At 47.2% G+C, this 13,480-nt stretch overlaps 1 protein-coding gene across 1 annotated transcript in view; it reads left to right on the top strand.

Moving 5' to 3' along the window:
- The window catches only part of EXOC3L1 (exocyst complex component 3 like 1), a 116,788-nt gene that overhangs the window by 55,832 nt on the left and 47,476 nt on the right, over nt 1-13,480 (top strand). The window contains exons 9-10 of the mRNA XM_075577061.1: nt 1,307-1,448; nt 6,956-7,078. Coding sequence (XP_075433176.1) covers nt 1,307-1,448; nt 6,956-7,078 — 265 coding nt within the window. The remainder of the gene's footprint in view (nt 1-1,306; nt 1,449-6,955; nt 7,079-13,480) is intronic.

Genomic DNA, 13,480 nt, shown 5'->3' with positions numbered 1-13,480 from the left:
ATTAAAGTGCGATAGGGCTGATAGGACCATTATTGCGTAGAAACTCCTATTGATTTTAACGAATAACAGAGTATGTAACCAGACTGCACTATACACTGACACAGAGAATAAGTTGGAGGGGGGAGAGAGGGGTGACAGTTGTGAGAGGGTGGTGACAAAGGGGGGAAACATGGAAGGACAGTGGAGGACATGTGGGGACAGGTAGTGACAAGTGTGGGTGGCGGAGGGGGGCGCCGGCAGTTGGTGATCTTCATGTGGTAGTCTCGATATTCCAGTGAGAAACTGAATCACTTCACTGAGAGGCAGCTACACCCACGCCTGGGATTGGTCCAACACTTTTGTTACTAATAGTCTGATTAGTAGGCAATAATATTTAATAATTAGTGGTTCTCGAAACCAATATTTTTTTTTTAGCAGGGGTGTACAATGTAAAAAAGGTTGTGAACTGCTCCTCTAGGGAAACACCCTTGTTTTAAAAAGGATACAAAGCTAAAGAAACGACACACTCACTGTGCTCATTTGCATGTAATTACCCAGAGTCCTTGTATTTATTTATAAAATATTTTACCAGGAAGTAATACATTGAGAGTTACCTCTCGTTTTCAAGTATGTCCTGGGTACAGAGTTAAGATGACAAATAATACATGGTTACAAATACAGTTACATAAGTGAACAGGGTATACATTATATACAAGATATAGCAGGCACAGTTAGAGATAATATATATTAGCGACGTACAGTATGTAGTAGTTACAGACCAGGTTAAAATGTCAGACAGCTTTGGTTTTGAAAGAACTTAAACTGGTGGTGGATGTGAGAGTATCTGGTAGGTTGTTCCAGTTTTGGGGTGCACGGTAAGAGAAGGAGGAGCGGCCGGATACTTTATTGAGCCTTGGGACCATGAACAGTCTTTTGGAGTCAGATCTCAGATGATAAGCGCTGCATGTGGTAGGGGTGAGGAGCTTGTTCGGATATGCTGTTTAACTACTGCATGAGAGTAGGTTAAATGAAACAGGTTTCTTGTAATCTAATAGTGTTGGCCATTATGACAATCCTGTTTATTTTATTCACAAAGAGGATTCAAAATAAATTTGTTCCAATAACTTGAAACTACATCCTAACAATTTAAAACATTACCAGTGAATGCTCTATTCTTGTATTTTTTTTTTTTTTAGAACTAAAGGCAGGTTTATTTTGTTTTGCAGTGACTTTTGATGTGCATTTGAAAGGAAAAAAAAATAATAATAATGTGTATGCAGAACAGGTCCAGTTTTGTCTAATCCTGTGTGATTTTTACTTTCTGTAGATCTTCCATCTCATACCTGCAGCCAGAGGGCTCTGTTAGTCCGGTATTCCGGAAACCAGCGCCCTGTCTGCGAACCTCACTGGAAAAGACACAGAAGAAAGCCTGCCACCTCCTTCTGGATGAGCTGCAGACAGAACTGCAGGTACCCCTGCTCATAATCAACTCTATCCTGTCGGCAGGCCATATCCCTATGACCTGGAAAACTGCCAGAGTTTTCCCAATCTTCAAAAGTGGGGACAAAGACACTGTCTCAAACTACAGGCCAATCTCTCGTCTCCCAATACTATCCAAAGTCATGGAAAAATGTGTTCACTCCCAATTAAGCGATTACTATACCAAGACAAATTTCCATAGCCAATTCCAATCTGGCTTTCGCCCCAAACACTCCACAGTAACTACCCTGCTAAAAGTTTGCAATGAGATCCAGTGTGGAATGGAACGGGGACAGCTCACTGGTGCAATATTCCTATATTTAGCAAAGGCTTTTGATACTGTTAATCATGTTATCCTGCTTAACAAATTCCAGTGCTCTGGAATAGGGAAGCATGCTTTAAACTGGTTTCATTCCTATCAGGTAGATCCCAACCGGTGTCCATCTCAGGCTCTAACTCCAACCCCTTGGATATCACCTGTGGTGTCCCACAAGGCTCTGTTCTGGGGCCCCTACTCTTCTCAGTGTTCACCAATGATCTTCCTATAGCTTGTAAGGGAGCTTCAATACACATGTATGCAGATGACACAGTCTTATATGCACACAGCTCTAGCCCCTGCGACCTTGAACACATACTTCAATCTCACTTTTTGAGACTTGAAAACTGGATTTCACAAAACAAACTGTTTTTAAACACTGACAAGACAGTAACAATGGTATTTGGGATCAAGGCTACATTTTTTAAACTTCCAATGACTTAGCTCCAGATCAGAACCAATGCTAACACCACCCTAACTCCTGTTACTAGTTTTAAATACTTGGGCATATGCTTTGACTCCCATTTAACATTCGGGATGGACATTGATACCCTGACATCCAAAACGTATGCCAAACTAGGCGTACTATACAGGAACAAATCCTCCCTAAGTCTGCTGGTCAGAAAGCGTATCACACAGCAGATGCTAATGCCAATTATCGACTATGGAGACATAGTTTATGGCTCGGCACCCCAAACCCACCTTAGCAAACTTGATACTCTCTACAATTCAATATGCCGTTTTGTCCTCCAATGCAACTACAACACACATCACTGCGAAATCCTCAAAGAGCTAGATTTGTCATCACTCGAGTCTAGGCGCAAAGTTCATCTTTCCTGTCTTGCCTTCAAATACTTTCTGGGCAAGCTACCCATGTATCTGAACAAGCTACTCACCCCTACCACATGCAGCACTTATCATCTGAGATCTGACTCCAAAAGACTGTTCATGGTTCCAAAGCTGAGCAAAGTATCCGGTTGCTCCTCCTTCTCTTAACGTGCACCCCAAAACTGGAATGATCTACCGGAGACTCACACATCCACCACCAGTCTAAGTTCTTTCAAAAGTAAAGCTGTCTCACATTTTAACCTGGTCTGTAACTGTTACATACAGTACGCCCATAATATATATTTTCTCTAACTGTGCATGCAATGTCTTGTATATAATGTATATATCCTGTTCACTTATGTAACTGTATTTGTAACCATGTATTAGTTGTCTTAACTCTATGCCCAGGACATACTTGAAAACGAGAGGTGACTCTCAATGTATTACTACCTGGTAAAATATTTTATAAATAAATAAAATAAAAGTACAGTAATCCAAGTGTGGTACAAGCACAATGTTACTTGTAATTCAATGTTCAGCATATAGTCATCTGGAAATGAAACTCTAATAAGAAACGTTAGTAAATTTATGTGGAGATGTGGTACGGCAAACCTCTCCGATGCCGTCGGAAATAAGTCATACAGCAGTATTTACTACCAGCTGCATTATAAAAGAGGTAATTACAAATGGCACACTACTGCTAACAGAAATGAGTATTACAGATGTTTTTCCTTCTTGGTGCTCACCCTCTGCTGACCCTGGTGTCTCAAAGCTGGATCCACGACAGTGTAGTAATTTACTACCAGTTGTATTATGGAAATTGGACGGCGTCTTGTAGGAATGCAGTTATATACTGTAGCTGCAAGACGCCTTCCTGAAAGCGTCTTCCAGGCGACCTGCATGAAGTAGGCACTCTGAAAGAACGAGATTGTCTCCAAACTGGATTACCACCTTTGACATAATGGAAACCAATGGAAATGTATACCTAATCATTTTTATTTGCGCTTATGATGATTGGGTTATGTAACCTTAAATATATACTAAACTATTGTACTTGTGTTGCATATTTACTTACAGTGGTGTGAAAAAGAAAGTACAGCCTCTTTGAATTCTATGGTTTTACATATCAGGACATAATAATAATCATCTGTTCCTTAGCAGGTCTTAAAATTAGGTAAATACAACCTCAGATGAACAACAACACATGACATATTACACCATGTCATGATTTATATAACAAAGATAAAGCCAAAATGGAGAAGCCATGTGTGAAAAACGAAGTATACCTTAGTTCAATATATTCAATAGCTTATATTCAATATATTCAATAGCTATATTCAATAGCTTGTAGAACCACCTTTAGCAGCAATAACTTGAAGTAACTGTTTTCTGTATGACTTTATCAGTCTCTCACATCGCTGTGGAGGAATTTTGGCCCACTCTTCTTTACAACGTTGCTTCAGTTAATTGAGGTTTGTGGGCATTTGTTTATGCACAGCTCTCTTAAGGTCCAGCCACAGCATTTCAATCGGGTTGAGGTCTGGACTTTGACTGACTGGGCCATTGCAACACCTTGATTCTTTTCTTTTTCAGCCATCCTGTTGTAGATTTGCTGGTGTGCTTGGGATCATTTTCCTGTTGCATGGCCCAATTTCGGCCAAGCTTTAGCTGTTGGACAGATGGCCTGACATTTGACTCTAGAATACTTTGGTATATAGAGGAGTTCATGGTCCACTCAATGACTGCAAGGTTCCCAGGTCCTATGGCTGCCAAACAAGCCCAAATCATCACCCCTCCACCACCGTGCTTGACAGTTGGTATGAGGTGTTTGTGCTGATATGCTGTGTTTGGTTTTCACCAAATGTGACGTTGTGCATTATGGCCAAACATCTCCACTTTGGTCTTGTCTGGCCAAAGTACATTGTTCCAGAAGTCTTGTGGTTTGTTCAGATGCAACTTTGCAAACCTAAGCCTTGCTGCCATGTTCTTTTTAGAGAGAAGAGGCTTTCTCCTGGCAACCCTTCCAAACAAACCATACTTGTTCAGTCTTTTTCTAATTGTACTGTCATGAACTTTAACATTTAACATGCTAAGGCCTGTAGAGTCTGAGATGTAACACTTGTTTTTTTTTTTTGCATTTTCTCTGAGCATTGCACGGTCTGACCTTGGGGTGAATTTGCTGGGACGTCCACTCCTAGGAAGATTAGCAACTGTCTTGAATGTTTTTCACTTTTGAATAATCTTTCTCACTGTAGAATGATGGACTTTAAATTGTTTGGAGATGGCTTTATAACCCTTCCCAGATTGATGGGCAGCAACAATTGCTTCTCTAAGATCATTGCTGTTGTCTTTCCTCCTTGGCATTGTGTTAACACACACCTGAATGCTCCAGACCGCAAACTGCTAAAACGTCAGCTTCTATAGGGGTGGTCACTCTTGCTGATAATCAATTAATCAAGGGCATTTGATTAGCAGCACATGTCTGCTACTTACTGTAGCATCTTAATTCTAATAATAATAATAATAATAGCATGTTCTTGTATAGCGCTGCTAGTTGTACGCAGCTCTTTACAGAGACATTTTGCAGGCACAGGTCCCTGCCCCATGGAGCTTACAATCTATGTTTTTGGTGCCTGAGGCACAGGGAGATAAAGTGACTTGCCCAAGGTCACAAGGAGCCAACCCCGGGAATTGAACCAGGCTCCCCTGCTTCAAACTCTCAGTGCCAGTCAGTGTCGTTTCTCACTGAGCCACTCAATCTCCCTGGAAGCAGTAAGGGTGAACTTAGTTTTTCACACATAGTTTCTCCATTTTGGCTTTATTTTTATTAAATAAATCATGACACGGTGTAAAATATCATGTGTTGTTGTTCATCTGAGGTTGTATTTACCTAATTTTAAGACCTGCTAAGGAACAAATTATTGTTATTGTAAAACCATAGAATTCAAAGTGTGTACTTTATTTTTCACACAACTGTACATACTTATATTTTACATACAATATACAAAAAAGTACCATCCATTTTTATCATATTTATTCAATTAAGATTAATGTGTTAAAATATCATATAAATCATCACAGACTCGCATATAAATTATTGGACATACATTTCCAATGGTTTACATTAATTATATGGTATTAATGCATTTTTTTTTTAGAAATGTACTGTACTGTAGGTCTTCCAGAGTACCTACTTAATAATTACAGTAGCTCATTTATATATAGGATGCTAGACCATGTCTTCTCAACAACGCGTCTTAAAGAACCACTTGTTGTTCCAGAAGTCTTTGTACACCCTGGCCTGTCTGTTAGTAAGTCCCCTCCTTAATCAGAGAAGATTAGAGTGAAAGATGCAGTAGCTGCATATTTATAAAAATGTTTTACCAGGAAGTAATGCATTGAGAGTTACCTCTCGTTTTAAAGTATGTCCTGGGCATAGAGTTATGATGACAAATACATAGTTACATTAAGTGAGCAGGGTTATACATTATATACAAGACATTGCATGCACAGTAAGAGATAGTATATATTATAGGCGTATGTAACTGTTACAGAGCCGATTAAAATGTGAGACAGCTTGAGGCTGCGGTCTCAGTCAGCACTGTAGCGCGCGCACCCGGCGGGCTGGCGGCGCGTGCACAGCACTTCACCGCGATCTGTGGTCTTGGGAGAGAGGGAGAGATTGCGCCGGGAGGGGGCATGGCCATGACCTCACATGGCTGGTTCGCCCTCATTGGCTGAAGCGGGAGCGTGGCCACGCCTCCAACGAAAGTTCCAAATACTATTTTTTTGTATTTGTGAAAACTTGCAGTACAACGCCAAATGCTCGCCGAGGTAGGTATTGGGCCCACTCTGATTGGGCAGCGCACGACGAGGCACTGGGACTTCAGCCTTAGTTTTGAAAGAATTTTGACTGGTGGCGGCTGTGAGAGTCTCCGGTAGATTGTTCCAGTTGTGAGGTGCAAGGTAAGAGGACAGTTGGAGGAACGAAAAAGGGCAGTATAAGAGGACACCTTTTATAAGGAGGCAGAATTAGAGTGAAAGATAGTGGTGTCTTTTTATGAGCAGGTAGATTAAGAGATCTAGCAAGTGTACAGTTTATTAGGAGAGGAGCATATTTATAGTTGGATAAAGCTACACATGTTATATTGAGAAGAGCCAGTACCACAGTGTGACCTACCCGGGCAGCATAGTGAGCTCAGAGCCTGGCATGTTCCACTGTACAAGGAGTATTTGCAGCATAGTGAGCTCAGAGCCTCACATGTTCCAGTGTACACAGAGTATTTGCAGCCCGTGCAGTTAGCAGAGCGATGGCATCACGGTGATACACATGCTCTTGTTTTGTGGTTCCAGCCCCTTTTCCTGCAGATTCCTTCACGTCTCTGGATCTCCGGGTCAGACTTCATGCACAGTGTCTGTGATAAAGTTGAGCACTTCAGCCAATATCTGTCCAAGGCCAGAGCCCCCATGTGCGAGGTGAGCAATAAAGGAACTTGCAATAATTCACATGTTGAGCATCACATTTCACCTCTACTACAGATAGAGCATCTCACCACTACTACATACGATATAGTGCATCTCATCTCCTCTCTACTACATATAGAGAATCACATCTCCACTCTACTACAGGCACAGCATCACGTATCGTCTCTACTATACATAGGGCAGCACATCTCCCCTATACTACAGACAGAGCATTGCATCTCACCACTACTAGAGACAGAGCATCTCCCCTCTACTACAGACACAGCATCCCATCTCCTCTCTACTACATATAGAGCATCACATCTCCCCTCTACTACAGATAGAGCATCCATATCTCACTTCTACTACAGATAGTGCATTTCATCTCCTCTCTACTACATATGGTATAGAGCATCTCATCTCCCCTCTACTACATATGGTATAGAGCATCACATCTCCCCTCTACTACAGACACCCAGAGAGCATTGCTTCCCATCTATGCTACAGACTCCCAGAGAGCATTGCTTCCCATCTCTGCTACAGACACCCAGAGTGCATTGCTTCCCATCTCTGCTACAGACTCCCAGAGTGCATTGCTTCCCGTCTCTGCTACAGAATCCCAGAGAGCATTGCTTCCCATCTCTGCTACAGACACCCAGAGAGCATTGCTTCCCATCTCTGCTATAGACACCCAGAGAGCACTGCTTCCCATCTCTGCTATAGACACTCTCTGCGCATAACAAACTTTTTGTGCTGGACAGAAACACAATAGTTTTCTGGAAGACATTTACATTCATTATCCGATCAGAGGTGTGCAAACTGGGGGGCGTGCAAACTGGGGGCGTGCACCCCAAGGGGGCCCAGGGTTTACAGAGGTCCCGCGCACTTCCCGAAAGGCACTTAAATGAAGTGCCGGGGAAGCTGCGAAGGCCTCTGTAAACTGCACATACCTTGCTTCTGTAGACGCTTCGTTATGGCAACGCGGCGTCATGACGCAGACGCCAGAGGCAAGGTAAGAGGCGGGGGAGAGAGGGGGGCGCATAGAGAGGGGCACAGCTGGCTGGGGGCGCAGGAAAAAAAAGATTGCGCTCCCCTGCGATAGATTATTGCAACTCTCTGCTATTGAAAAATATATTTTAATCTCTTGTGTGTGTAACGGGTTTTCTGGATCGGTCTGACCCCCCAATCTCATATTGGCCCCTGTGGTCTAACCAGTCCCCATTACGGTGTAGTGTCTGGTGGTGCACCTGTTGGCTACAGGACTCCTGAGTCTCCCGCATGATGGTGTGTGGGGATTTGCCAACCCAGACAGGCAGCTGAGGTAGTGTGCTGAGTCCTACCTAGATCCAGTGCAGCGCCTCCACCTCATCAGGGTCCCTTCGGTCACTCGGGGATGGTGCTGACGAGGAACTCCTCTGTGGTGCTCCTCTCCGTGCAATAACTCCACACTTGCACACGAGAGTGTTGTTAATCAGAGACATCTTTATTTGTACGGTGGGCCAGCTGCCCTCCACAATGGGGTGTATTCAGCCCTCCATTGTTCACCGTACTTCCCTTTGAAAGGTATGTCCTCCTAATGTAGGGATTCCCTATCCCCGCCGGGATACCTCACCTGTGCCAGGTCCCTGGTCACAGTCTCATTAGTCCTTTTGATATACTAACTCTGATCTTCCTCTGATAACTGACAACTTCTAGACTAGACGGAACTAACTTTTGATCAGTGCTGTGCCTTATGTATCCTCTGGGGGCTGACACAATTCTGACATCACCAACCAGGGAGTCAGAGCCTGTGACCACTCCCATCCATACATAGGGCACCTCACCAGGGTGTGAGGGAAAACCTCCATGATTACTGCTGGCATGCCCATAACTTACCAGGCCTTACTGTCAGCAGGAGAGATGACTGCAACCATTTTACAGCATGGTTACATTCTCCCCCTGGTGAATCCCACCTTCCCCGGCTGGGACCTAAATTTGAACACCTTTCGTCAGGAAGCACTGTAAAATGGAACATTATTATTAGAACATCACACATGAGATTCATAATACAATGAAACAGTTCACATCACGCCAAGCACGCCCTGACCAGCAGCCACGAGCCCGCGTAATGCCACTAGTACCCCCTAATAATAGTGCCTTGGGTCAGGTTTCTTTACTTCTCGACCCCCCATGTCCAGAACAGTCACATGGTAGCTACGCGGCAACCCCCTCTCAGGCCTGTATACTACCCTGTGCTTGTACACACTCCTCCCAATACTCCAGACCCTTATTAGGTGCTCTATCCTCTCTTCTGCCTTACTACCAGTAATGGCACCCCCTTTGTTGACCATGTACTCCTCAATGGTCTCCCTTAACCACCTATCCCTATTCTCCTCAATCTCCTCCATGAGGTGTTCAGGAACATATGGGTACTCCAACCCATGGGAGTACTTGTATTTCGCGATGATCGCCCTTTCAGCCCTACTACTCCTAGTTAGGTTGGCGCTCCCTGCTCTCCCTGGTAACACCCATGATAGGGGCTCATCCGGATCTACGGAGTCGGACAATATACCAGGGCCCATGGGTTCTATTTCATTTCAGTCTATCATGAGCCACCGATATTGCATTTCCTTTTTCTTCTCTGCTGGCGTGAACTCCCCTCTAGCCCACCAGTAATCTACAATGTCATCTGTTTGTAGCAAAAACCGCGTGCGGTCCATCCAACCCACATACCCCTCGAATAAGGGTGCCCACCAACGGGTCTCCCTAGGCTTCTCGTTCCACTCCTGAGAGTCTCCCTCTTTGGTACCTCCCCAGGAGCATACCCCGGAAGTCCCTGCAGAACGGGACCGGGACCATCTCTCATGTTTTGGGTCCTCCCCAGCAGGTATATCCGCCTCTTTAGGCACCCACCGGGATTTGGATACCTGTCCCAATTGTCCTTCTCCCCTTGAGCCCTCCCCGGAATCAAAACTGCTCAGTCTTTCCCCAGTCCAGTTCTCACCAACCCCCAAAGATCCTTCCGACACCCCCAGACTGGATGATGATCCCCGGGAACAGGTGACTGGGACAGGGGCATTAGCTAGGGCGTGAGGTTGGGCATAGGGATAGGCAGTCGGAAGCCGCGGGGTTCCGACCCGTTCGCCTTCCTTGGATTGTCCCGTACCACTGGACAGTGGTATCGCCGGTTGCGTCTCACCCTTCTCCGGTCTCTGCGTACTCCGGTTCTTCTTATTCGATCGGGAACCACCCCCCGATCGCTGAGATGCGTGTCCTCTGCTTCCGCTGGTTCCGCCGGCTCTACCGGAAACGCCGTCGTCACTGGAAGCGGAAGCGTCGCCATCTTGGGACGGACCCCCATGCGGGATCTCTTCCTCCACAATCAGGTCCGGAAGTCCCTCTGCGCCCACGTGCGCCGTCCTGGCCTGACGCGGCCTCTCCTCCTCGAGCGTCGGCATCGGAGTCTGGCAAGGACAAGGGCTATCCTTACCAGTCCGCAGGTTGGGCGTGGATCGCCCGTTGCCACTGGATCCGCCGGTCCCGAGAACAGCTGGGCTCCGCCTATCCAGTTTCGGCTCTACCGGGGACACCCGACTCCGTCCACTGTCACTTCCGGTAAGGGGCCTTTTGTTCCCGTTTCCTCCACCGGACACCGTCACCGGCCAGACCAGGGTACTTGTTGGTTCTTTGGGTCCCTCGTCCGAGGGATCCGCACTTAGGGTACTTGGGGTCGCCGAACGCGGCGACCGCCTTCTCTTCTCTCGGTCGGTTGCCAAACTGACCACGTCACACTCCTCAGGGTCCGCACCCTTAGTCCATAGTGCACCGGGGAACTCGCCGGACAGCATAGCCGTATTCCCCCCTGGGTCATTGTTCTGGATGGGCATGAAGGTGGGCATTGGCCACAGATATTGAGTGCCACACTGGGGACAGCATGCTGCCGTGCCCATGGCGCCGCCGGGCAGTCGGCATTGCAGGCAGAGGCCTACTACTGTATCCACACCCCCCACGCGTATCACTAGCACCCCACCGGGTATTGCGTAGGGTTGGGTCGAAACCATCCGGTTCGCATCTGGGGAGCAGGCCATAGTCTTGGTAGGAGCTACTCGCAATGCTGGTCTGTCCTGGAAGCTGGTTCCACACGAGTGACCAACAGGGGTTGAATGGTCAGCCACTCCTGGGTTCAGCTCCGCCCTCATCTGACACAATTGGAATCCGCCCCCAGTGGTAGTAATTATGGGCGGGTCCCACAAGGGAATAGGATGTCCTTTAATTGAGGCCGCGCCTCTTTCAGTCCTAGAGGGCGCGACCACAGCTTCCGCGCGCTTTTCCCCAACAGGGCGGGGTCCTTCTTTTGCCGCCAACTCCAGCCTTTGTCTTTCAGCTGCCTTGCGTGCAAAGTATCCTTCTTTCTTGCACACAATTTCAGCCGCCGGAATTACTCCTGGTAGTGGGGCCGTCAGCGCACCGGCTCCTAGGCCCGCGGGATTCATACCCACGGGGCATAACTGGAAGCCACTCCCCCTGGTTGATATGATGGCAGGGTCCCACAGACTAAGTGGTTGACTCAGCACTGGGGCTGAGTGACTCTCTGTCCATGAAGGCGCGGCCGCAGCTTTCGCGCTATACCCCCCATGCGGGCGGGGCTTTTCAGTTGGCGCCGCTCCAGGCCAATTCCTTGCAACGGGTGTATTTGCAGAATATTCTGCCATCGGCCCACGCGGTCTCCCAGGGAAGCGGGAGCCGCCATTTTGTAAGTCCTTTCCATCAGCCGCAATTTCAATGTCCTCAACACAGTCCTCCAGGGTGGCGCCCCGTTGTCCTAGACAGGACCAAAACGGTGCGGCCACAGCTTTCGCTCCACTCCAGAGCAGGCTTGTAAAAGACAGGTCAGCAACAGCTTGCTCTTCAGTGGGGCGCACGCCACAGGTGCTTTCCCCATCAACCTCCGGTCGCCATTTTGGACTATCCGCACCGCGCGGATCCTCCATTCTTGCGGTCGTCATTCCCTCGTAACAGTTATCGTACATGGGGCTCCTCTCTGCGGGGCAGCCACCACACCGGTACAATAAAGATTTCTCTGATGCACCACCATGTGTACCTGATGTAGGCTGGACTCGTGTATGCACTACCTCAGGCTAGGCTCACTCTCTCAGTGTTTGCTGTATCTCCTTCCTCCCAGTCTGTGCTCCCTACGGTAAGAGGTCTGGAATGGGCTAGAGTACTCTGGGGCTTCCATGCAGTACTGGGGCGTCTACCTGTCTTGGTTAGCCTAGCACAGACCCTCTCCAGGATTCCTGACCACGTTAACAGGCTATCCCTTCTGGCATCCTACCAACTAGCACTACCTCACGGTGACTAGGACAGCTATAGCCCGGCTCCAAACCCCCAACTCCTTTCAGGCTCCTAGGTCCGTCCCAACGCAGCACAAAGTGGCAGCAAACACTTCTCCCTGTTTCCCTGTGTGCCTAGCAAAAGCCTGTCCTGTTGACAGGTCTACTACCTCTCAGCAGCGCCTCCAAATGTAACGGGTTTTCTAGACCAGTCTGACCCCCCCAATCTCATATTGGCCCCTGTGGTCTAACCAGTCCCCATTACGGTGTAGTGTCTGGTGGTGCACCTGTTGGCTACAGGACTCCTGAGTCTCCTGCATGATGGTGTGTGGGGATTTGCCAACCCAGACAGGCAGCTGAGGTAGTGTGCTGAGTCCTACCTAGATCCAGTGCAGCGCCTCCACCTCATCAGGGTCCCTTCGGTCACTCGGGGATGGTCCTGACGAGGAACTCCTCTGTGGTGCTCCTCTCCGTGCAATAACTCCACACTTGCACACGAGAGTGTTGTTAATCAGAGACATCTTTATTTGTACGGTGGGCCAGCTGCCCTCCACAATGGGGTGTATTCAGCCCTCCATTGTTCACCGTACTTCCCTTTGAAAGGTGTGTCCTCCTAATGTAGGGATTCCCTATCCCCGCCGGGATACCTCACCTGTGCCAGGTCCCTGGTCACAGTCTCATTAGTCCTTTTGATACACTAACTCTGATCTTCCTCTGATAACTGACAACTTCTAGACTAGACGGAACTAACTTTTGATCAGTGCTGTGCCTTATGTATCCTCTGGGGACTGACACAATTCTGACATCACCAACCAGGGAGTCAGAGCCTGTGACCACTCCCATCCATACATAGGGCACCTCACCAGGGTGTGAGGGAAAACCTCCATGATTACTGCTGGCATGCCCATAACTTACCAGGCCTTACTGTCAGCAGGAGAGATGACTGCAACCATTTTACAGCATGGTTACATGTGGATCTTTTGTTCATAAATCATTCACTGTATTCCCATTCATTTGAATGGAGATGAAGCCTTCTCCAGTCCTGGAAAGCAGCCTCTCAGCATGTTGAATAAGGAACTTCACCACGCAACGGTTAGCACAC

The sequence above is a fragment of the Ascaphus truei genome, chromosome 19, assembly GCF_040206685.1.
Source record: "Ascaphus truei isolate aAscTru1 chromosome 19, aAscTru1.hap1, whole genome shotgun sequence".
Classification (NCBI taxonomy): domain Eukaryota; kingdom Metazoa; phylum Chordata; class Amphibia; order Anura; family Ascaphidae; genus Ascaphus; species Ascaphus truei.
This window is presented reverse-complemented; position numbering and strand designations above follow the sequence as displayed.